Source organism: Spermophilus citellus, assembly GCF_964194105.1.
Source record: "Spermophilus citellus genome assembly, chromosome: 4".
Classification (NCBI taxonomy): Eukaryota; Metazoa; Chordata; class Mammalia; order Rodentia; family Sciuridae; genus Spermophilus; species Spermophilus citellus.
Window position 1 is genome coordinate 29,418,640 of NC_138185.1, and position 24,713 is coordinate 29,443,352.

The 24,713-nt window shown below is 37.9% G+C and overlaps 2 protein-coding genes across 6 annotated transcripts in view; both read right to left on the reverse strand.

Annotated features, from left to right (window-relative positions):
• The window catches only part of DNAAF9 (dynein axonemal assembly factor 9), a 159,052-nt gene that overhangs the window by 104,268 nt on the left and 30,071 nt on the right, over positions 1–24,713 (reverse strand). For 4 of the 5 annotated variants that reach the window (XM_081289866.1, XM_081289863.1, XM_081289864.1 and 1 more), the window contains exons 4-7: positions 22,257–22,381; positions 21,311–21,407; positions 18,974–19,080; positions 9,324–9,401 (exon numbers count right to left, since the gene is read on the reverse strand). In XM_081289866.1, coding sequence (XP_081145992.1) covers positions 9,324–9,401; positions 18,974–19,080; positions 21,311–21,407; positions 22,257–22,271 — 297 coding nt within the window. In that variant the 5' untranslated portion in view covers positions 22,272–22,381. Of the gene's footprint in view, positions 1–9,323; positions 9,402–18,973; positions 19,081–21,310; positions 21,408–22,256; positions 22,382–22,506; positions 22,624–24,713 lie in introns of those variants that run through there. The other variant, XM_081289865.1, reaches the window with a different exon arrangement.
• On the reverse strand, positions 13,095–14,301 carry LOC308646643 (eukaryotic translation initiation factor 4E-binding protein 2-like). The gene has a single exon (XM_081289867.1). It carries the CDS (start codon positions 14,141–14,143, stop codon positions 13,787–13,789), a length of 357 nt encoding a protein of 118 aa, XP_081145993.1. The 5' UTR covers positions 14,144–14,301; the 3' UTR covers positions 13,095–13,786.

Sequence of the window (24,713 nt, forward strand, 5' to 3'; positions counted from 1 at the left end):
GTTAAACATTTCTCTTTAGAATATAAATGAAGAAGGAATTACAGAATTGAAATATCACCAATGTACAATGGTGAATTAGGCATATAATGATTGCATAGTAATGTTGTTTCAACAAAGAAAAAGAGAATCAATTAAACCTTATATGCTCTTTGATAAAGAATACAATACCTACCAGGTACACCACACCTGTAATCCTAGTGGCTCAGGAGGCTGAGGCAGGAGGACTGCAAGTTCAGAGCCAGCCTCAGCAACTTAGCAAGACCCTAAGCAACTTAGTGAAAACCTGTCTTAAAATAAAATATAAAAAGGGTTGGGGATGTGGCTCAGTGGCAAAATGTCTCCGAGTTCAATCCCCCATGCTCACCCCTCAAAAGAATACAATACCCTTTAGGAAGGAGACTTTCCTCCAAGTATCAATTTTGAAACTGAATAAACCTTTAGATTCAATGACTAATTATCAGGAAATACAAAAGACAGAGGAAAATTTAAAGTACATCATGGAAATAAATCAACAAAATCCCAACTGAGAACAACTAGAAGAAAAATGGAATAGCTTCTTCAACAAATAGAGAGTAAGAGGATACAGAGACCAAAGAGGTAAAGGAGAACCTACAGTTAAAAGAAACCTAAAATACACCGCCCCCCACAAACATACACACGCTACAGGCAGAGAGTGCTAAACTATGTGTTAATGGAAGCAAACTGGATGATAAAACTGCAAGAAAAAATAAGGAGGTGATTACCAAAGAATTCATGGCTGGGCGTGGTGGTGCATGCCTGTTATCCTAGCAGCTCGGGAGGCTGAGGCAGGAGGATCACAAAGTTCAAAGCTGGCCTCAGTAAAAGTGAGGCACTAAGCAACTCAATGAGATCCTGTCTCTAAATATAAAGTACAAAATGGGACTGGGGATGTGGCTCAGTGGTTGAGTGCTCCTGAGTTCAACCTTGGTACCACCATCACCCCTCCGCAAAAAAAAAAAAAAAAAAGAATTCATGATAGTGAATTCTTGGACAAGGAGGTTTGGCAAAAAAAAAAAAAATTAGATTGCTTCTGCAGTGACCAACAAGGTTCTGTTGTTTTGCTTTGTAATTCTTTAGGCCGTACATTAGTTTTATTCTATTTTCTGAGTCTGAGTCTGTGTTCTTATCTTTATTTTCCTTCTTAATTATTATTATTTTTTGCACTACTGGGGACTGAATCGAAGGTCTTGCACATGTTAAGCAAATGCTCTACTACTGAGCTACATCTCCATCCTTTCTTATTTTTTATTTTGATAAGTGTCTCACTAAGTGTCTAGGCTGGCCTCAAATTTGGTGATCCTCCTGCCTCAGCTTCCCAAGTAGCTGGATTATAAGTGTACACCACAGTACCCAGTGAGTCTTTGATGTTTTAATAATAAAATGTCTTTGAAAACAAATGCACAAGCAGTATTTGTTCACTACCGAAAACCCAGAAAATATAGAATAAAAGTCATCGTTAGCATTTTTGGAAATGTTCTCTCTCTCTCTCTCTTTGTGGTACTGAGGACCAAACCCAGGACCTTAATAGGTAAGCACTCTACTACTAAGCTACATCCTCAGTCCTACATATATGTATTTCATATATACAAATATGCATGTAATTGATAATCTGCCATGATCTAGGTCACACTGCCTTACTATACGTGTATGTATGCCTTGTCCCAGTAAATCAATACTTCAGTTTGGGTTCCTGACACGCAGTTACTGCATCCAGTCAGTGCTCTTTATCCCAAGTTCAGGACTATCTTCTCACTTTGGCAAGGGTTAACTCTGATATATCCCTGTGGAGTATGAAGAGAAGTACACTCCCTACTTTTTCAACTGACACTTTAACTAAGACCTTCAAATGACTGTCTGACTCCTCTGGTTCTAGATCCACTCCCCATCTCAAGCTGGCTGCCACCATATCCTAGCACTGAAATTATGTTTCAATATAGAAAGACCTGCTAAAACATCTGCTCTGTCTCTTACTGGCTACGTGACCTTGGACTAGGAAGTTTTCTAAATCTAAAATACCTTATTGTATATAACTGGGATAACTACTATCTACCTTACAGAGATGTTATAGATATTACAGGATTAAATGAAAATAATCTATATGAAGCACTTATTTCCATACCTTGCACATCAGATGTCTTTAATACGTATTCATTTCTCTGCCTCTGTAGCAGGCCAGCACAAAATTAGCTGTGACTAATTAAACCACTTAAACCTCCTGCCATTTGTCAGACATCCATAATGCACATCACTGGTCTCAGTGAAACTATACCTGATACTCTCCACCTCAGCATGTGTATGGTTCTGTACAATCTTTTCAGCTACACTAGAATTCTTTAATTGTGAGACTTGAAAATGCAAAAGGAACCAACATAGTTATTAGTTATTAGAATATACCATTTTGTTTTCTGAATGTGTTTAGAAACAGACCCTGAAGGTACATTTCCATTTTAAGGGCCTACCCTAGTGACAGTGTCTTGGTTTGGGTCTATGATAGAGAGCAGAATCACACAACTGAATGGCTATCTTCTAGATATAAAACACTGTATGCTTTAGGAGTTACACGAAGAAGATACGCACTTTGCTTCCAAAAAGCACCTTGAAGGAGGTGGATATGTCAGTAGTAATCACAGAACAAGGCAATATTATTAAATACTGCTTTCAGCTCCATGCTATGAATGAAATGGAAGATGTCATGAATTCTAGTATATTTTTAAAAATATTTTTTAGTGGTAGTTAGACACAATACCTTTATTTCACTTGTTTATTTTTATGTGGTGCCGAGGATCGAACCCAGGGTCCCCCACACGCGAGGTGAGCGCACTTCCACTGAGCTACAACCCCAGCCCCATAAATTCTAATATTAAAAACAACTAGCAGTTATATGAAATATTGTTTTCTCTATATTGTCCCTTTTAATTGCCCTAATAGCCTTGTGTAGTTCTCTATGTCCATTTATAGATGAGCAGACTGAGGCACAGTTGCAACCTGCCTGAGGATGCAACACTAACAAGCAGTAAGGGTGGAACTATTTAGAGACAAGACACCTAGAGCCTGTGTGCTTTTCACTAGACACACCATTCTCCAACTTTTCCCCAGCACAAACTGCGTTTTTGGAAATGGATTTGTGCTGGTAAGTGGAACCAATCAGTTTGATGGAAAGTCTATCTGCTTAGACTCTTCCAGTACAAATCTCAAGGTGAGATATGCAACAACAGTTTGAAAATCCAAAGACCATGCCAGTGTGCCTTAGCCCTTACCCAGTAGGCAAGGACTCTGAACTTTAGATAGAACTGGGCCCTAGGTTGGCATCCAGCAGAGGCAGGCCTTGGGTGACTCAAAATCCATACTCATGGCACCATCTCTATTAGTCAGGCAAGGGATGGCTTAAGGCAGCCACAGTTGAGGAGCACCTCTCAATGTGCAAAAGAGGATGATTCTAAGGCTTTCAGACATGTTTCTTCCCTGTGCCTAGAATGTTCACATCAACTTCTCCTCTATTTGGAAAATCCGTGATTCTACATGAGTCCTCTGAGAAACAATCCTTAGCATTCCCAGAAAGGGTTATTCCCTCAACTCTTATCTTCCCACTACTACTGCAGCAGCTACTCCTCTGAGAAGTAATCCTGAGCACTTATTTTATTATTTTTAAATAAAATTAAATCTGGCTCTTGGCCTTTAAACCTTAGGACAGATGTGAAGTCTACTATTAGATATTAAAAGGGCTTTTTAGCCCTTCTTAACATGATCTAAGAATATGAAGTTTATGGCACGTCAGAAAATTAGAAAAGGGCCTGATATACAGTCATTTCTGTTTCTTCAACTGTATGATGTCACTGTGGTCCAGGTGTTAGACCAGGACTCAAGAAAAGACCACTGACTCCAATTAAAATCAAATTAAAGCAAGCTTATTATTTCCACCCGCGGGGCTGCCTCTCCCTCCCAAAACGGCGGGAACAAGACAGCCCCGAGGCTTCTTTGTGGCCCAGTTTTATAGCCCAAAAAGTTACACAAAGGGGGGTTACAGATAACAACACTCTGAGGAGCATAACACAAGTTTACATTTTTGCTGGCCCCGGCATCAGAATTTATGGAGATCTTAGAGACTTAGAGAGGGTCATTATCCGGCCAGGGAAGGCCAGAATTTATGAGGCGTCACAAAGGTTTAGGAAAGGGTTGTTATCTGGTCAGGGAAAACCGGACATGGGTGAGTTCAGGGCACGGGCAGGCATTCCAAGTAGGTTCAGAATTTGCAGTAATTTATAGTAAAGCCGAAATTATCTTTTCATGGTTTTATGGCGAGGTGCCCAATTTTAAGAAAAGATCAGGTTGGGTCTATCACCAGGCACAATTAAAAAGAGTGGACCCTCTCCAATGACTCCAGAAATACTTGTAGTGTTCTCAAAACAGTGGATATCTAGCCTCCACATGAGACCTGCAGTGTCTTCACATTCAGGGTAGGGTATGCAAGTGGGACATGAGTCTCAGACATTGGAAAATACTCCTGAACTACCTCTTCTCACCTTCATCATTGTTTTATATATATATATATATATAGTTGATGGGCCTTTATTTATTTATTTATATGTGGTACTGAGAATCGAACCCAGTACCTCACACAAGTCAGTCATGTGTTCTACCACTGAGCCACAACCCAGCCCCTCCTGTATTGTTAATGTTATATATTTTTTAATTTTCAATTTTTTGAAAATTGTTAGCCATGGGAGGATGATGATATCTTTTCAAAACAGAAAAAGTTCAGGTTTTTTTTATATTCTTATTTAATTAGAAATGTTTAAACATGATATTCAGTTTTATCTAATTCCTTTCAACTTCAATGGAGGAGAAAAATCAGCATAGTGATTATAACAGATTTCCTAATATAGAAATACTGAACCTTTAATAAATCCTATTTCATCATAAAATGTTAACATAATATTAATTTATGTTTGCTAATATTTTATTTAATATATAGGTACCAATATTCACATGAGACTCATTTATAATTTGTTTAGCTACATTTGTTGGGGTTTGATATAGTTAACTTCAAGTAAAAGTTTCTAAGTTATTCTTTTTCTAAATTCTTTAGTTTAAATTAATTCATCACTAAATTCAAATATTTTGAGGATTGGAATTTTCCTTCTAAGTAGCTCTGGGACTATATCTTAAGGTTTTAATAGAATTCACCCATGAAACTATGCATTCCTAAGCCTTTTATACCTTTTCTCAATTGATTATTTTAGATTTCAGGTCTTTGGGTTATAGCAATGGGCAAGATGAACCACATGAATACATTAAAATCCTCTGCTCAGCATGTCATGTTATGACTATTTACATTACACTGGTCAAAGCAAGAGTACATAACCAAAGCCAAAAACAGCAGAGCAGAAAATAATACTCCATACACTGCCAACTATACCAAGGCCACGAAGAGAAAGGAAACTTACAAAAAATAAATAAATAACCTATCACAACTGAGCTAACAGTTTTATACATATCATTATTCTCAATTTCAAAGTATCAGCTTTGAGCTTAATTATGAGTTCTACTATTTTCCTGTTTTCTAATTCAATAGTTTCTTCTTTCCTTTTAATTACTTCTTTCCTTATTTTTTCTCCCCCTAAGTATTCACTTACTTCTTAATTTATTTTCATTTAAAAATTTCTTCTAATTCTTGGTTTAGCTATATTTCATGTACTTTGATATGAGTGTTTTCTTTTCTTTTTTTTAAAGAGAGAGTGAGAGAGGAGGGGGGGGAGAGAGAGAGAGAATTTTTAATATTTATTTTTTAGTTCTAGGCGGACACAACATCTTTGTTTGTATGTGGTGCTGAGGATCGAACCCGGGCCGCACGCATGCCAGGCTAGCGCGCTACTGCTTGAGCCACATCCCCAGCCCGATATGAGTGTTTTCATGATTTTACTTTCTGAATATTTTCCAATTTCAGTTTTATCTTCACTTTTCATTAACAACATTTAAAACTTAATAAGTTGTTTTTAAAAAATTATTACTTCTCAGTTCTACTGTCTACCTGGTAATTAATGTAAGTTTTAATGCTCAATTTCCTTACTATCTATTAATCTCTGATCATATCCAAATAAAATTAGTTATGCTATCATGAATTATATATCTGGTTTTTCTCCCAGTTTCCTAAAGCCCTTGGAATTGCCAAAGTGATAACTGTCTTTTATATACTAATGAGATAACTGGAGGCGAGGCACCCTAGGTAGCTTTCAAAAGGGCAAAGACAAAGGCATGATAAGCAGAACTTTCAGCCCTATCCTGAAACCTTGGGGAAAGAAAGAGGGACTATAGCTTAAGCTAATCACCAATGGCCAAGGATAAAATCAATCATGACTACTTAACAAAACTCCCATAAAAACCTAAAGGAAAGGGTTTGGACAAGTTCTAGAAAGCTGATAAATGTAAAGGTTTCTGGAAAGGACAAGGAAGCTCTGCTCCCACTCCCACATGCCTCACCCTAAGCATCTTCTCCACTGACTGTTTATCTGTATTCTTTGTTGGTATAAAAACTATTCATTACCTAGGAAAGCTTGCAGTGAAATAAGAAGGACTTTACAAAATGTGATAATGAAGGAAATGGGTGGGGAAGCTAGTCACTTCCCTTAACTCATCTTCAGATGAGGATCAAAACAGTGATTGTGGTTGCAAAGTAAAAGAATGCACTCATAAAAACATATGAAGGTGGGCTGTGGTTGTGCTTCAGCAGTAGAGTTCACGCGAGGCCCTGGGTTCAGTCCTCAGCACCACATATAAATAAATAAAATAAAGGTATTGTATCCAACTACAACTAAAAAAATAAATATTAAAAAAAACATATGAAGAAATTCACCTGTACAGTGGACATGCAACCTGTCATATATATTTCTTCCTGCTTGAGGGCATGATACAGCCCTCCATCTACATCCTGCCAATTCAAACCCTCAAAGTTCTTTCCTTGGGGATCTGTAAACAGTATGCTGGGGCATTTGCAGCCCTGAGGCTGAACACTGTTATAATGAACAGTAAATGCAAATAAACAGTTTTCTTGAATTCTATGAGCCACTCTAGCAAATAAATTGAACCTAAGGAGAATTTTGTGGGAACCTCCAATGTATAGATGGGTCAGAAGTATAGGTGACAGATAACCTACTGCTTGCAAATGGCATTTGAAGTGGGGGATGGGACTTTTTAGATATTTCTTAACCAGTGGGATCGGATACTATCTTAAGTTGACAATGTCAGAACTGAGTTGGATTGAAGGATACAGAGCTGGTGTCTACTAGAGAACTGGGTGTGCAGAAAAATACCCCCATATACCTGGCCTAAGAGGTGTTGTGTGGGGTGGCGATTGAGAGTAGGATAAACACTTTAATTTGTTTTCCTCATTACATTAGCATATTTCTTTTTCCTACCTCTCTCCTTTACCCATCCAATTTTATTCTCTGTTAAATAATGTTCTTGTCTTTATTACTTGGTTTTTAGGTGGGTTCTAAATGGCATTTTTTGATATTCTACTTTCTAGGTATTAAAGATTAAACATGCAACCTCTTATCTTCTTCCTTCTACCATCATTTTTTTAGTTATATCATTCATATAAGAAAGGTTAATACATTTACATTGCATTGAATCATCATAATGCTCAAAAATGCTTCAGTTTTAGTCTATAATTAAAGATCTATCTATGCTCATTGCCAGTCCTTTTGCTATATTTTTTCCAGTTATAGCTTGGTTTGTTGAAATTTGTACTCAAATCTGGTTTCTTCAGAAGCTCTCAAGAACCATATGTCTCAGTACTTTTACATTCAAAAGGTTTTCTGCCTTTATACGTGAAACACGATATAAAATTTAGGAATTACTTTTTCCTTGAGGACTTTATTATAGGTATTACCTTACTTTTTATTTGCTGTGGAGAAATCCAAGGCCAGCTTGAATTTCCCCTTTATCTGTGCCTGGCTGCCAAAGCATTTTATTGTTGAGTTTTTTGGGAGAAGTCTACAAATTTTACTAAAATATGTCTCAGTGTTAATCATTCTAGGGCAATTTTCTCTGAGTGATGGTATACCTTTTTCGATATATAAATTCAAATTTTCTGCTATTCTATGGAAATATAATTTTTTAAATTGTGTCTTTTCCTTTCCTTCTTATCTTTTTTTATTTTCTCACTCTGCCTACACAAGGAGTACAACCATGATCCCCACAGTAGCATGAACCATATCCAGTGCCCAGCTCATGGTCTCCAAATATTATTCTAAATAATAAAGTAAGAAAAAATAAAAATAAGTAGCCCCTTAAAAAAATAGCTAGTTCCAAGTTTGAGGCAGAGAAAAAAAGTCCTTCATGATCCTGGAATATTTTATATTATAAAACAGAGATTTTCTAATTTCCTTCATGCACCCTCCCAATGCATTGGTCTCAGGTACTATTTAAAAATTACTGCTAGTTATCTAAAATAACTCTAAACACATTCTGTTCTACCCTATTCTAACTGAGCAGTACAAAATTAAAGTGACATCTCACAGATATTTAGCAGGTAAACCCAGACCAATTTTTTTAAAAGCCAAACATACTGAATACTCAAGTCACATCCACTGAATACTCAAGTCATACCCACCCATATCCACTGAGACACACACACACTGACTGTTCAACCATTCCTATAGGGTTATTTACTTATTCCTATAGAGTTAGTTCTCATTGCAAATTGCTCCTCCCACCCTGAAAATTGTTTTCGAAGTTTACATAAACAATGTCTGAGGAGATGGCAATTACAGCCTACAGGAAGGCCACATATTTTTGTAAACAAGGTTTCTTGGGAACAGACACACCCATTTGTTTAAGCATTGTCTGGTGCTGCTTTCAAGCTACAATGGCATTGCTAAACAGCTGCAACAGAGATATGTAACATAAAAATATTACCAGCTAGCCTCTAAGAACAAGCTTGCTGCCTCTGCTCTAGTCCTTGATTCCTTTAAGCCATATCCTGTCTTTGTATCTTTTCATGCTACCAAAAAATATACCATCTGCATTATTTTACTAAAGTGCAGTCAAACAGAAAGAATGCCTTTAAGGAAAACTTAAATCCTGGACCAGGTAAGAGGTCTTGGTTTTGCCTGAGGCAAGGCTTCCTCAGAATAGAAAAGGTACTATTTATTTTTCCAGACTCCCTTCTACTCCCAACAAGTTCAAGATAATACTCTAGGAAGAAATTATTCTTTGATTAAAGCATTTCTTCAAGTTAAATATTTTTAGTGGATAATTGAGCTGACAAATATTCATAAATTAAACATTATTTGGCTCCTTACTTCTGATAGCAAATTCTCCAGAGACACAGGATCCATCTTGCTGTAGACATTCCAGAGATTCAAACTCACATCCTGCAACTGCAACAAAAGGCAAAGACATTAAAATAATTAATTCAATTCATTAGAACAATCAAAGTTATTTTCTGAAGCTCAGAAATTAATATCTTGGTGCTAGAATGAGCAATTAAAATTCCAGAAACTTGGGAGGATACAAAAAAATTACAAATTCAAGGCCAGCTTCAGCAATTCTTCAAGACCCTTAGAACCTTGGAATCTGTCTCAAAATAAAAATTAAAAATAAATAAAAAGAACTGGGATTGGCGTGATGGCACAGATTTGTAGTCCCAGCAGCTCAGGCGGCTGAGACAGGAGGATCACAAGTTCAAAGCCAGTCTCAGCAAAAGTGAGGCACTAAGCAACTCAGTGAGACTCTGTCTCTAAATAAAATACAAAATGGGGTTGGAGATGTGGCTCATTAGTGGAGTGCCCCCGAGTTCAATCCCCGGTACCTCCCCCCAAACACACACAAAAAGACTGGGGCTGTAGCTCAATGGTAGAGAGCACCTGGGTTCAATCCTAGTACCAAAAATAAATAAATAAATAAAAATTACTACCTTGGTATGAACCCAGTGTGATTAAAATAATAAATCAAAAATTTTAGTCAATTAAATTAGAACCTATACATTTTTAAAAATGCTTTCTCATTCAAGAAAACTGTTTTTTTTTTCCCCAGAATCTCTGGAATATTCTTTATATATTTAATCTATGCACATGCAGACATGTCCACTGTGTTTTTTTGCCTTTGTTTAAAATAAAATTTTAATCAAAATCATGTGTCCATGGTATAAAATATCTAATAGTATAAAAGCTTGCAATAAAAAAATTCTAATCCCCTATTCTGACCTTTTACAAACCTCCACTAGGTTCACTTCTCAGAAGTGACCATTTAAAGCTTTTTACATTTTCTTTTAAAAATTTATTTATTTTTCATTGGTTCTTCTTAGTGTACATGACAGTAGATTCCATTTTGATAAAATTATACCAGCATGGAATATATCTTATCCTAATTAGGACCCCATTCTTGTGGGTGGGCATGATAATGTTTGTTATGTACTTCCACATTTTGATGTATGTTTCTATCACTGCTTCTTCTTTTTTTTAATTAAACTTTTTATATACCTTTATTTATATTTTTAAATTTTTATGTGGTGCTGAGGATTGAACCCAGTGCCTCCCACGTGCTAGGCAAGTGCTCTACCACTGAGCCACAACCCTAACCCCTTCACTACTTCTTATCAATCCAGAAATTAAATATTAACTTATGGCAAAGATGCAGCTCTCCTATGCTCAACCCATTCCCACACTTTTTCTCTACACACACTTAACATAACATTACTTTCTATCATGATACTACTTTTTTGTTTACATCACTATTACTAATGACACTAAAAACCTTATAAATATTATTTATTGAAGGCTAAATGCAGATGCATTTCTTTTTTAATGTAACTTTTAAAATTTGTTGCTTTTATTTTTTTTTAGAGCAAACAAATATCTTTCCACTTTATTTTTGTATCACGAAACAAAATTAAGAATACATTTAGTAGTTCATTGTCCCTTGGTATCATCAAATACATAGGAAAAGAAAGTATACAGAACCACAGCTGTTTAGCATAAGTAGATAAGAAAGAGAATATCTAATCAAAACAGAAGATAGCACAGAATAGTAGATATGAGAATGGGCTTTGTTATCAGACAAATGGGAATTCCAATTCCACCACATCTTTTAAAATGAAATCCTAGACTGGGGTTGTAGCTCAGTGGCAGAACACTTGCCTCTCACATGTGAGGCACTGGGTTCAATCCTCAGCACCTCATAAAAATAAACAAAATAAAGATATGTCCATCTATAACTAAGAAATTTTTTAAAGATACTTTTTTAAAAAGGCAATCCCTACCTCAAGAGATTAACCTATTTTCTGACACGTAGTAAATTTTCAGTAAATGAAAGTTTTGAAAAATGTAAATTTCGCATCATAGATATTCTTAGAATTTTGGTGTTTTTGTTTTGTTTTTGTAATGGGGATTGAACCCAGGGACATATAGCCACTGAACCACATCCCCAGTCCTTTTTTTTTAATTCTTTATTCAGAGATAGGGTCTCACTAAGTTGCTTAGGGCCTCACTAAATTGCTGAGGCTGGTTTGAGATCCTCCTGCCTCAGCCTCCCAAGCCACTGGGATTACAGGTGTGGCACCTGGCTCTTAGAGCTTTTATAGAACTCAATAGATCAAATTGGCTCAATGATTAAATGCCCCTGGGTTTAATCCCTGATATAAAAAAAAACTAGTTTCTTTAGTACAGTGTGTATCAAAACATAACATATACATGATGATAGAATGTATTTTGACATATTATATGTACATGGAGTATGACTTCCCATTCCTGTGGTCAAACTACACTTCTTTTTTGCTTTCTTATTTTTATTTTTCTCTTATTTTAATTTTCTTAGAAGTACTAACAGATGTTTTTTCTTTTGAGACAGTCTCTCTATGTTACCCAGGCTGTGCTCAAATTCGTGATCCTCCCACCTCATCTTCCCAAACAGCTGGTATTGTAGATGTGTGCCACATTGTCTAGCCCACAGCTTCATTTTTTTCATTTGCATAATTTTTAGAAATCAATCCTAAACTTTCTAACTGCTCTACCCAATTTGTTTATTAAAAGATTTCTCAACAATGATACTATTGTCATTTAGGACCTGGTATTTCTTTGCTGTATGGGGTCTCCCCTATGTAATATAGGATGCTGAGAAGCCTCTGTGGCCTCTATTCACTGGTTGCTAATAGCACCTCCCTTCACCTCAAAGCCAAACCAAAAATATTTCCAATACTGTCAAATGTTTGAGAGCAGGAGAGGGCAAAATCATCCCCAACCGAGAACAACTGACTTAAACTAAAATACTCCATTCTCTTTCTTCCCTTGTTTCACTCTGGCCCAGCTGTTGTGCAAGCTTGCACAGCTATAACATTCACTTTGAGTCTTCTCTTTGCTATTATCCTGAAGCTCTCTGATGACAGATTTAGTCCCATGACTTACTTTTCTCCTTTTTCTTGGTTAACCTCCTTGTTTACTGACACAGAACATTCAATAACTTTCTAAAAGGGATTAAGTGGGAAACAAACTTTTTTTTTCAAATCTTTATTCTGTTCTCATGACTGTGCTCCTTTTTTTTTTTTTAATTCTTTAATCTCTCTGTGTTTCACCTTGAATAGTTTCTACTACTATGGCTTCAAATTCATTAATCCTTTTTTCTACAATAGCCAATCTCAGCTAATGTATTTTTTAGGTTAGCTACTACAGTTTTCGTCTCTAAAAGTTGTATTTGGGTCTGGTCTTTTTTGTATCTTCTATGTCTTAATCTTTCCTACAGTTCCTTGAATACAGAATATAGTTATAATAACTGTTTTAATGTCCTTATCTACTAATTCTAATATTTCTGTCAATTCTAAGTGAATTTTATTTTATTTATTTGTTTTATTGCTAGGGATTAAACCCACAGCCTATCATATTAGACAAGCACTCTATCACTTATTTATAATCGCTGCCGAATTCAAGGTAAATTATGATGACTGACTACCTCATTATCAATCATGTTTTCCCTACTTCTTTCAAACTTGACAATCTTGGATGCCAGGCACTGTGAATTTTATCTTGTTTGTATTCTTGTGCTTTGTTCTGGGATACAGTGAAGTTGATCCTTTTAGGTCTTTTTTTTTTTTTTTTTTTAAGTATCTGCACAAATTTATTTGCACTAAGTAAAGGAATGGGAAGACGAACTATAATACCAAAGACAGAAGATACTCCTCCCAGAGGAAGGAGGGAAGTAGACTTCAGAACAGCGTCAGGGGGTACTGCTATCAGAGTTGCACAAACTGTCCCTAAGGACAAACAACTCAAACTCAAAAGAGAAAGCAGCCCTCTTTTTGTAATTTCCCCATTCTGGATCTAAAGACCCCAAACCCAGCACTAAACAAGTAGGATTCAAGGAAGAGAGACAAAGAAAAGAACACAAATAATGATCAACCAGCCAAATCTCTGTATCCCAGAAATCCCAGCTGGTAGAGTGAGACTTGATTTGGAATAAATCTGAAGTGGAGAGTGGTTTCAATAGAGAAATGACCAGTGAAGCCACAGTTAGTTTTCCTCTATGGACTGCTTAGTTCTAAGGAAACACCCCAAGGGCCTTCAAGCTAATCTAACTGGGCAGGGATAGGAAAGGGAGGAGAAATGGTCAGATGAATCTCATCTTCCCATCATTTGGCACAGAGGAGGAGGGAGAGGTGGAGATGCATTGGGGATGCTGGTGCTGCCTCTGTGTCTCTTCACTGTTGATCCTACAGCCAGATCAGGTACACATAGGCATTGGTGTTGCTGCTTTTCTTCTCCTCCTCACAGGGAAGTCAGAAGTCCATCTCAAACTGAGCATCATCCCCAACTGTATGCTTCCTGTCATGATTGTTCAAGTTGTTTACTTCTACTTTGGAGTCTTCAATTAAGGCGCCAGGGCTAGTGACTCCTGGGATATTGGGCAGATGGCAGGGTGGGGTCTGAGCCATGGGAGAATTGCGTCGATCCAAAAGAAACTTCCTATCATAAACGATTCGAGTTCCTCCCGGCGTGGTGGAGAAGAGCGTCCCCCCGGGCGTGGTGCAATAGTCATGTACAGGTAGCTGCGTGGCGTCGCTAATGGGCACGGTGCAGGTAGGGATGGCGCGGCTCTGGCTGGGCTGGTGGCCGCTGCCGGCAGACGAGGACATGGCTCTGGGCGCGGGCTCTAGGCTTTGTCCGCTGGCGGGCAGGCGGGCGGCGGCGGCGGGCCCGGAAGGCTCCGCTGCTCAGGCGGGCGGCAAGGCGCACTGCGCTAGCTCCTCGGTCGCTTTCTCTCGCTCTCTCGTCCCGCTCCGCTGCCGCCGCCGCCCGGTCCTCTGGCCTCTGCCTGCAGCCTCAGCAGCAGCAGCGGCAGCGGCAGCAGCGGCGACAACGACGACCGGAAGCAGGCGAAGGCGGGAGCCAGAGGGAGTTCGGGGAAAGCTTGTCGGCCGGAGGTCAGGTCTTATTTTTTATGAATTATTATGAGGGTGTAAAGCAGTGCTTAGTCTAGGGATGATTATTCTCCAACCGTCCTGAATACTCTGCCTCTCAATTACGTTTTTCCAGTCTAACTGGCAGGAAGGGGCACTATTCCCAACCCTAAGCACAAATCAGGCCCTTTTCTTGAATCATTTAAGACGGCTCTTTTTCTTAGGCCTTGGCAGTTACCTCACACACAAGTACAATGATCAATATATTCCACTGAATACTTCAGGTATGGGACTCTCTGTAGATCTCAGAAACTGGCTCTCTCTCTGGTGGTTCTTTCCTCTTTAGCATTCTGGCTGTCTTGGTATTCTGGAGGTCCTAACCACATCTTCTGACTCAAGGAGTACACTGGGATCTACCTGAGTCTACCTCCTTGGGACATAGTCCAGGAATTTTCTCAAAGTTGTAAGCTGAAGCAATCATGGGATTCACCTTGCTTATTTCCACCTCTCAGGAAATCATTATTCTTCATTGCCCGATGCCTACTTTCTTGAAAACCATTGTTATACCTATTTTTTTTTTTTTTTTTTTTGTGGGGAGGAGGTGGATTTACTTCCTCTATCTATTATTTGTTTTTGCTAAGGTGAAGATAACATTTGGCAAATACCTGATTGCCTGTCACTCAGGGGGCAGGGGGAATGGCAGAGGGCGATACAGGTTGTTATATAACAATCTTCAACTAATTCCTTCATTTTTAATATCACCAATTTTCATTCTCTGTCCTTTTATCACCTTTTCTGTGTGCTAATTATAGTTAGTTTAATCAGAATTTTTTTGGGGATTTACCTTCTGCAACTTACTTAGACATTCACAGCTTATTTACATCCTTAGTTCTGACCTCTCTTTCATTATCACCTTCTTCACTAATCTAATCTGTTTAAGCCCCTTCTACCATACTCTGAAAAAGCTTTTTAAGTATATCAACTAATTAGTTTTTTTGAGGGGACTGAATCTGATATCTCTTTTTAATGTAAATTTTAATTCTACTAATGAATTATGGATTTTTTTTTTACAATCTTTCCTTATAGTCATCCACCTCCCTTTTAACTCTACTTATCTGCTGTATCTCATTTCTCTTTTTACAAACTTCATTCTTAAAAGGTACAAAAGGGAGGGGTTTTTTTCACTTTTGTTTGATAGAAAAAAATTTTTTAAAAGCATGTTATTTATCTTTGCATTTAGTATGCTATGGTCTCTTTCTTATATTTCATTGAATCTTTTCATAAGTCTTATTCCACCTCTCAATATGAAGAGCTTATGTTTGTCTATAAATAAGTAAAAGAATGTTCATGGTAGCCTTGTTTTTCAGAAGCTTTCTCTTAGGATCCTCCCCTTAGGGAGCTGGTTGTTATAAATTAACATTAGCAGTTCACAGTTCCAGAAGCTTGAGGGTAACAAGAAAGCAGAGGCAGGAAAACCTGAGCAGAGGAACTTTCCCTTACTGCTTCCAGGAAAAAATAGTTCTCCATATCCATGACCCAGTGTAATGAGTCTAAATGCCAAGCAAAAACTATGGCTGGGTCTGGCTTCCTTTTTCATGTTGGCATCTATCACATCAGAGACAAAACACCCTATGGGTGGATGATTTTTTTTTTTTTTGTACTGGGAACTGAACCCAGAGGGGCTTAATCACTGAGCCACTGAGTTATCTCTCCAGTCCTTTTTAAATTTTTGTTTTTTAATTTTGAGACAGGGTTTCACTAAGTTGCTTAGGGCCTTGCTAAGTTGCTGAGGCTGGCCTTGAACTTGTAATCCTCCTGTCTCAGCCTCCTGAGCCGCTGGGATCACAGGAGTACACCACCACACCCAGCAAATGACTTTAAGTATGGCCATACAATAAAAGAGAATTTTTAAAAATTAAGTTATAAGTATCTATAGTTCTCTTTTTCTTATCTTTCATAGAGTCAAGAGTTAGCCGGGAGTTGTGGTGCAGCAGCTCAGGAGGCTAAGGCAGAAGGATCGAAAGTTCAATGCCAGCATCAGCATCTTAATGAAGCCCTAAGCAACTGTGTGAGACCCTGCCTCTAAATAAAATATTTTTAAAAGGGCTGGGGATGTGGCTCAGGGGTTAAGCACCTTGGGTTCAATTCTCGGCACCCAAAAATAAATAAATAAATAAACAAACAAATAAATAAAGGCAAGAGTCTTTTTGGCTTGGGCAGTCATCAGGCCATCAAAGTGGAATAGAGAGGACACTGGCAGTGCCAATCTGTAGACCAAACTACTCCTCACCATAAAGGACTGGGAAGGGTAGGGTAAAGAAAATAACTGCATGGGGGGACTGGGGTTGTGGCTCAGTGGTAGAGCACTTGCTTTGCATGTGTGAGGCCCTGGGTTCAATCCTCAGCACTACATAACAATAAATAAATAAAGACACTGTGTTTATCTACAACTAAAAAAAAAATTTAAAAAAAATAACTAGATGGGGTAAATGAAATGGAGACAAAAAAAAGAGTAGCTGGGAGAATAAAAATTAGCAGTTACATACAAGGGCAGGAGCTGGAGAAAGGAACCTGGAGAGAGACCTTGTAGTAAATATGATGCATATATTTTCCTTCTCATGGCCTCTCTCTAGTATAGATCTACATTATCTTTCAAAATTTTTGAGGAGAGGTTTTTGTTTTGTGTTTTTGTTTTTTGTTCCTGCAAATATGACTTCATGATGTGCAGTACGTTAAGGCCAAAAGCCCATCTCACTTGGGTTACATCAAGGATACAGCCTTCTAGTATACCATCAAGATATAGCCTAGGGTCAGGGGCACAGCCTCGGAAGGCAGACCACCTTGCCCCAGCCCGGCCGCTCACTGTGACTTAGGGAAATTCATCTAACCTTTCTATAAAAGAGAGACATAAAGTAGTACCTAGCTTGGAGGGTTTTTTTTAACATGAAGTGCTGGCATAGAAAAGGTACTCTGTAATAGGCTGGGATTGTAGCTCAGTGGCAAAGCATCTGCCTTGCATTTGCAAAGCCCTGGGTTCAACCCCCAGTTCCCGCCCCCCCACCAAAAAAAAAAAGACAAAAAAAAAAAAACCCACCAAAAAAAAAAAAAAGAATAGGTACTCTGTAAGTGCTTAGTTCATACAATTAATTACAAAAAAAAAATATTCTATTATTTTAAAACTGTTTACCTTCCTCTATGCCCCACAGGGCCTGTCTCCCTTCAATCTCCTTCTCATCTGAATTAGAGTATTACTTCCTAACAATGGCAGCTCTTGCAGCTTTGTTAATGCTCTGCTACTTGTAGTCAGTATGAGAATACTGTGCTTTGGGAGCAGGAAAGGTACAGTCCAAGTGATAGCATCCCTCTTCCCTCTAGCCCTCCTTTAGCACATGCTGCTTCATATTAGAGGATGTGATGTGTTCCTACCAGGCAAACCTCCACATGTCCTGAGGATATTGGTACTTCTCAGAAGGAGAGCCAGGAATCAGCCCTGTGCCTTGTTTCTAAAGGTCCCACTTAGGGCTGCGGGTAGTACAACACTAGCCTCAAATGCATGAGGACCTGGGTTCAATTCCCAGTACAGCAAAAATTAAAATAAAGGTCCCATTTACTCCCTCCCTAACAGAATGTCCCCATTTCTAGCATGACAATGCTTCCCATCCCCGGTTTCCTGTGCTGGGGCAGGTCATGTCAGTGGTGATCCTATGGAGGCATATGAATGCCTGTCGTCCATGCTACTACACTACAAGGCCATCCTCCCTACTCTCTACCCTGAATGATCCCATCTCCCAGACTCACTCATTAACTCACTTGACAAATATTTATTCATTATCTCCTAGATGCAAGGAATACTGAAATAAAAGATTTTGTCTTACCACAAAAGCTAACCATTTTATTTCCTCTACTAATACTGTATTTATACAAAACCCTGCATTGTCCCTTTCATTGTTCTTGAACAGTTGTCAAATTACCTGACTGAGGTACAAAAAAACAACAAAAACAGGGCTCTGTATACCTACTCAAGGAGCTTGCAGTCAGAGACCAGAAGTGAGTGGGTGAGTGGAGTATGTATGACAAGTGTGACAACAGGACAAACGCTGCAAGAGAAGTTAGCCTTGGGTGCTATAGGGGTAGACAGGAAGAACACCTAACTCAAAATGGGGAAAGAAAGAGAAGTTCCAAGAGAAACTTCAAGAAAAGAGGATGTAAGAGCTCAATTTGGAACTAGGTTCAAATATCAACTGTTTTCCATTTCAAGTCTTCTAATTTGTCCCATGTCCTGGCATGCGGCAAGGCACTGGGTTCGATTCTCAGCACCACATAAAAATAAAATAAAGATAATGTGTCCACCTAAAACTAAAAAATTAATATTTTAAAAAGAAGGAAAAAAAAGAATACAAGCTTGTGGGGTTGGGGTTGTGGCTCAGTGGTAGAGCACCTGTCTAGCATATGGGAGGTAACTGCCAGTTTTCAATGTGTTATAACAATGCACACTTACATTGTGGGTCCTTCACAAAAATAGTCCAGTGGCACACAAAACCCAAACATATTACCTTTCATACATACCTCATATTTCATGGTAAAAAATCCATCCCCTCCAATGCCCTCCAGTGCAAAGGCCTGTACAATTGGCCATTTTTCCACCACAAACATATCAAATATCTGCAAGTGACCTAGAGGAATCAAATACAACAACACATATCAAATAGCATCCTAGATATAACAGTCTAAACCTGATCTAATGTGGCTGGACAGGCATTATTTCTCACAAGTTCACCAGGATCTCATCTGATAAAATAAATTTCAAACAGATAAAACAGTTAGGTATTGAAACTAGAAATACATAATAAAAGCCAAGAAAAATTAAAAGCATAAGCAAGTGATATTGGTTTCCTAATTAAGTAATTAAGTAAAAAAATGAGTAGTATATTATATTTGAATTGCATTATTTAGTAGGTATAATTATTAACAGACCCAAAATTGACTCTTTTCCCTTAAGAATTAAGCAATCAACTTCCTCAAGGGCAAACTACCAAATCAAAAATTTTCCTTTAACAATCGCTTAAACATGCAAAGCTTTTTCCCACCTACAACATAAATATTGCTAAATTTGTTGGGTTTTCTCTCTATTCTCCACATCCATTTTTGAGCCTGAAAGCATATTTTTAAATGACTGTACAAATTATTATTTCTTATTACCAAGAGGCCCCATATCTAAACTCTATATAATAAGCAATAGAGATTATATATCAATTGTACTAAATAAATAGCCTATCAGTTCTTCTATCTGAACGTAAGTGGCTTGCTGTGTTCATATGGAAATTTCACAATTAAGAATACAAGCTTGGACTGGGGATGTGGCTCAAGTGGTAGAGCGCTCGCCTGGCATGTGCGAGGCACTGGGTTAGATCCTCATCACCACATAAATATAAAATAAAGATAATGTGTCCACCTAAAACTGAAAAATAAATATTTTAAAAAGAAGGAAAAAAAAGAATACAAGCTTATGGGGCTGGGGTTGTGGCTCAGTGGTAGAGCACCTGTCTAGCATATGTGAGACACTGGGTTTGATTCTCAGCACCACATATAAATAAATAAAATAAAGGTCCATCAACAACTAATAAAAATATTTTTTTTAAATACAAGATTTTATAGAAAATCCCCAATTTCATTTCACTTGATCCTTTGCCTAGTAAAAATGGATCAAGGGGTTTCTCAATGAAAGCCTTCAATGAAAGAGAAGTAGGGACATTCAATTCACACACCATCCAAGCAAGGCTCTTTTTTTTTAGATTATTTTCACTTTACTTATACCAGACAAAAAATTTGCAAGTGAGGTATAGTCATTCAGGTCCCCTTGCAAATATTTTATATATAACATAAATTTAGATGAAACACTGATCTTGGGTTACACTTATTTTTACACAAATATTTTGAAAAAGAGTTTGCAGAATGGATTGCTTTTCTTTACATTTAACAAATAACTAAAATTGAACAGCAAATAGTTTATTGGTTAAGTACATGGTTTCAACTGCAGTAATAAATTCACTTGAACAGGAAACAATAATCAAGTCAAAAGAATAAATGCTTGCTAATCATCAGAAAATCTGTGGCCATTTGTGCTGTCTCGTAGAAATCCAAAATCACTCAGAGGCCAGATCTTAAAGAAGATTCGTCCTCTTATTAGTCTATATGGAGTAGGTCCATAATACCTGGAATCTGTAGAATTCTGTAAATTATCACCTTCTAACCAAACATGACATGTTGGCACATAAATATAGCTTTTAAAGAAATCTGATGGACTAGTGGTGAGGATTTTGTCTCTTTGCAAACCAATTACTCTTCTACAAGTATTTGATTTTGGTTCACTTGGGCTTTTTGCAATCACAATGTCACCTCTTTGGATACCATAAAAATGTCAGCTAAGATTTTCTGAAAAGACAATATCTGAATTTTGAATTGTTGGCTCCATTGATGGTCCAGAACACATACATCTGTTCTACAATACATTCAATTTTAGGGTAGTTGCAGGGCTTCCAGGAAGAAATCTAAAGAATGTCTCAAAGCATATGTGGGTGATACATGGTTTCAGGATTCCTCTAGCCCCAAAGAACCTGGAGAGACCCTCACCCAAGACTCAGGTGGGCCTTTCTCCAAGCAAGGTTCTTTTTTTAGAGGCTGCGGGGAGAGTTCCAGGGATTGCATTGAGCCACATCCCCAGCCCTATTTTATATTTTCATTTAGAGACAGGGTCTCACTGAGTTGTTTAGCACCTTGCTTTTGCTGAGGCTGGCTTTGAACTTGCAATCCTCCTGCCTCAGCCACCAGAGCTATTAAGATTATAGGTGTACGCCACCATACCCTACTTCAAGCAAGGTTCTTAAATGGCTTGCTGTCACTCACCTTGGGAGCTGTAAGGAATGCCAATTCTACTACAGTCTCGAACCATGTCTACAAAGCTGGAAATTTTAAATTCTTCTGCAGCTTCCTCATCTTCATACTAAAGATGGAAATTAAAAGGCAAACAGACTCTGATGAGTCACCATGAAAAGTTCTACATTTTTCTACATTTTTTAAAAAAATCTTTATTTATTTATTTTTATGTGGTGCTGAGGATGGAATCCAATGCCTCCCACGTGAGGGGCAAGCTCTCTACCACTACCCACAGCCCCAGCCCCTTTTTTCTATATTTATCAGTGTTGTCCCAAGACATTTATAGAAGACTGCACCCAAGAGGGTGTTTTCAAAGCCAAACTATTGAAATTGCTGGTCAGAAAAATTTGTCATTCCTTTATAATCATACACAAAAATCATACACAAAAATCAACTGAAATCATACACAAAAATCAACTCAAAATATATCAGGACATCTAAGGCAAGGCATAAAATTTATCCTCCCTCACCCTCAAATCTTCAACATACAAAGAAGAGTTCTTGACCAATATCAGGTCACAACTTTCATAAAATCTTCAAACTCAAATCTCAATTTGATTTCCAGCCAAATTCTTGAAAAGGACCCAAAGGGAAACAGAAGCAGATACCAGGAAACCCAAAGACAGAAATGTCACAAAGCTGAAAAAAAATGTTGAGGGTAGTCCCCAAAGCACTAGTCCCAGAAGACAGTGGTCTCAGGCTGGTGTAGAAGCAGCAGAACAGGAACATAGGTTCCAAGCCTACTACTAGGTCCTGATTCCAACAACCCCTTTTTGTCACCTTCAGGCAAACAATTTATCTAAAAGGTAATTTCTAAATGAAATATAAAAATCTCTACTTAAACTATTTTGAGGGGCTACCTGTTCCAGACCAACACTTTCCTTAAACAAGTGCCCATTTGATCTTTTTTCCTCACCTCGTTTTCAGTCATGCAGTGGAAATGCAGATTTCTCCAATGTGCCACATAGGGTAATAGATAGCGATAGTTGATAGGATTACAGTACAGATGGACACTGTCTGATTTAATCAATATAATTACATCTGTAAGAAAACAAAAATCAAGACACAAAATTGTCAAAGGCTTTTCCTTTAGATAGTTCCTACCCAGAAAATTAGTCAAACCATTAAGGGCTGAGGATGTACAAGTTCAGTGGTAGAGCACTTACCTGGCATGCAGGAAACCCTGAGTTCAAGACCCTACACCACCAAAAAAACCCAATCAATCATTAAAAGTATTTTGAAAACAATGTAACAAAACTAATAATAAAATTATTTAATTAGGCAATGTGCTTCAAAGCAAATAGAACATTCAAATGTTGACGATAAGAATTTCCTGGTCTCCATGGCCCTCTGGTTATAGCAATGCAGGCACCAAATAACCAGTCTTGATCAACCAAAACATGGTGTTTTGCAAGGGTCAACACAGTAAAATCTGTGGTACCAAACTCAGCTGTGTACTTCAATGCATAGATAAATACCAAATGGAAACCTCATGGCTTAAGCCCTCTCAGACAGGAAAACAGCACCAACTATGGCCAGTGATCGTGCTCTCACAAAGATCAGTGTCTAAAGCTCTTGACTACTGGCTTAACTAGCTCCAGGCAATTGTGGTCCTGGATACTGCATGTCATCTTTGGGAAAGCTTACTGTGTACACAGGAAAGGCTGGGAGGAAGGAAGTTGAGGCAAGGGGAAAGAGCTTCTGTAAATAGATCAGCACAGCTCACAGATTTAAGGAACGGCCATCAACAATGGTAAATCAAGCAAATAAAGCAATCCTAAAGGTATAAATAAAACCAGGTAAATGGGAGAGCCATGGACTAGGAAAGCAATATTAAAGTAGTAGGAACACTGAGAATGAAAGGAGCCATACCTCCAGAATAGAAGCAGAGGTTTCATTCCATGATTCCTTTGAGACCAGAGCCACCAGGCTTCTAATAAGATGAAGCCAGAAGTCACTGGAGGTAAAAAGGTACATAGGGAAGAGGAGCATCTGATGTGGGACAATTGGAGCAATGCCAACACAGCAGTGCAGTGTAACTGACCACACTTTATGAAAAATATTGTAAGTATAATAAATACAAGCCATAGTTGACCACATAGTAGGGTAGCCTCCTAAACAGAGTTCCATGGTACTAGGCTTTTAAGCCACTCTGCACTTCACATCTGGTCAGCCCAGAGTATTCTGGAAACAGCCTTTTCACTGTGGACTCTCAGGTAAGTGCTAGAATCAAAAGGTAGCAAAAGGTAGGAAAGGGAGGTAACCTCTCATCTCTCAGTACTGGGTTTCCTCACCACCCTCTCTAGAGCCCTGTCCTAAATCACTTGTAGATTACCTTCTGAGGAGTGTGAGCTTGATGTCACCCAGAGAGACTGAGACACTCTACATTCAAGTGCAACATGCTTCAAAGAACTAGGATACTATAAAGGGCATAATAAAAGCCAGGCACAGTGGTCTGTAATCCCAGTGACTCCGGAGACTGAGGCAGAAGGATTACAAATTCAAGCCCAATCTGGGCAATTTAGCAAGACCCTGTCTCAGAATAAAAAATAAAAAGGGCTGGGAACATAGCACAGTGGCAGAACACTTTTTTTTCACAAGAAAAAAAAAGTTTAAAACTGAACAGCTGATGTATTCTCAGAATCTCAACAGACTGATGTCATCATTATAAACATGAGTTTAACAGTATACAGGCAGGTAAAAGAATAAAGTATATATGAGTTGAATATGTTCAATATTTTTAAAGTTTTTTTAAAAATAAGTCACTCTTATTGGTCCTTTTGCCTTTTATATATTTAGTGAGTTAACTATACAAGCAGAAATGTGATCAGAGTTTTTTAAAAATGGATTTGCTAATTTGAAGTAAAATGCTCATTTGCTAAGCACCTATTGTGTCAGGTGACAGGATAAAGACAAAAATAAGCAAAGTAAAGCACCTTTTAGAATTTCAAGTATTTCCTTAATTTCAGTACTGTAATGTCCTTAGCAACCCTGGCTATAGTGAAATGTGTAGCTGATACAAGTTGCCAAGATTAATTCTTTCCAAACAAGCAGAGCTATACAATGTAAAAAAAAAATTTTAAATCAAAATCTGAAACGTAATTTGAATTGAAAAAAAAGTTAACAGAAGGGGAATTTTCAGTTAATTCTATACTTTCTAATAAAAAGGAGAGCTTTAATCAATATAAGGTATAAACATAACTAAGGACTTTACCACAGAAGATCAGGGTTTCTCAACTTTGGCACTACTGACAATTTGGATTAAATAATTCTTAGGGGCTGTCCTGGGCATTGTGGGATGTTTACCAGCATCCCTGACCTCTACCCACTGATGCCAGTAGCACTCCCCACACAATTGTAACACTCAAAATAT

What these genes read in the sequence shown, in the direction of transcription:
- LOC308646643 (XM_081289867.1), bottom strand. Translation starts at nt 14,143, where the DNA reads ATGTCCTCGTCTGCCGGCAGCGGCCACCAGCCCAGCCAGAGCCGCGCC.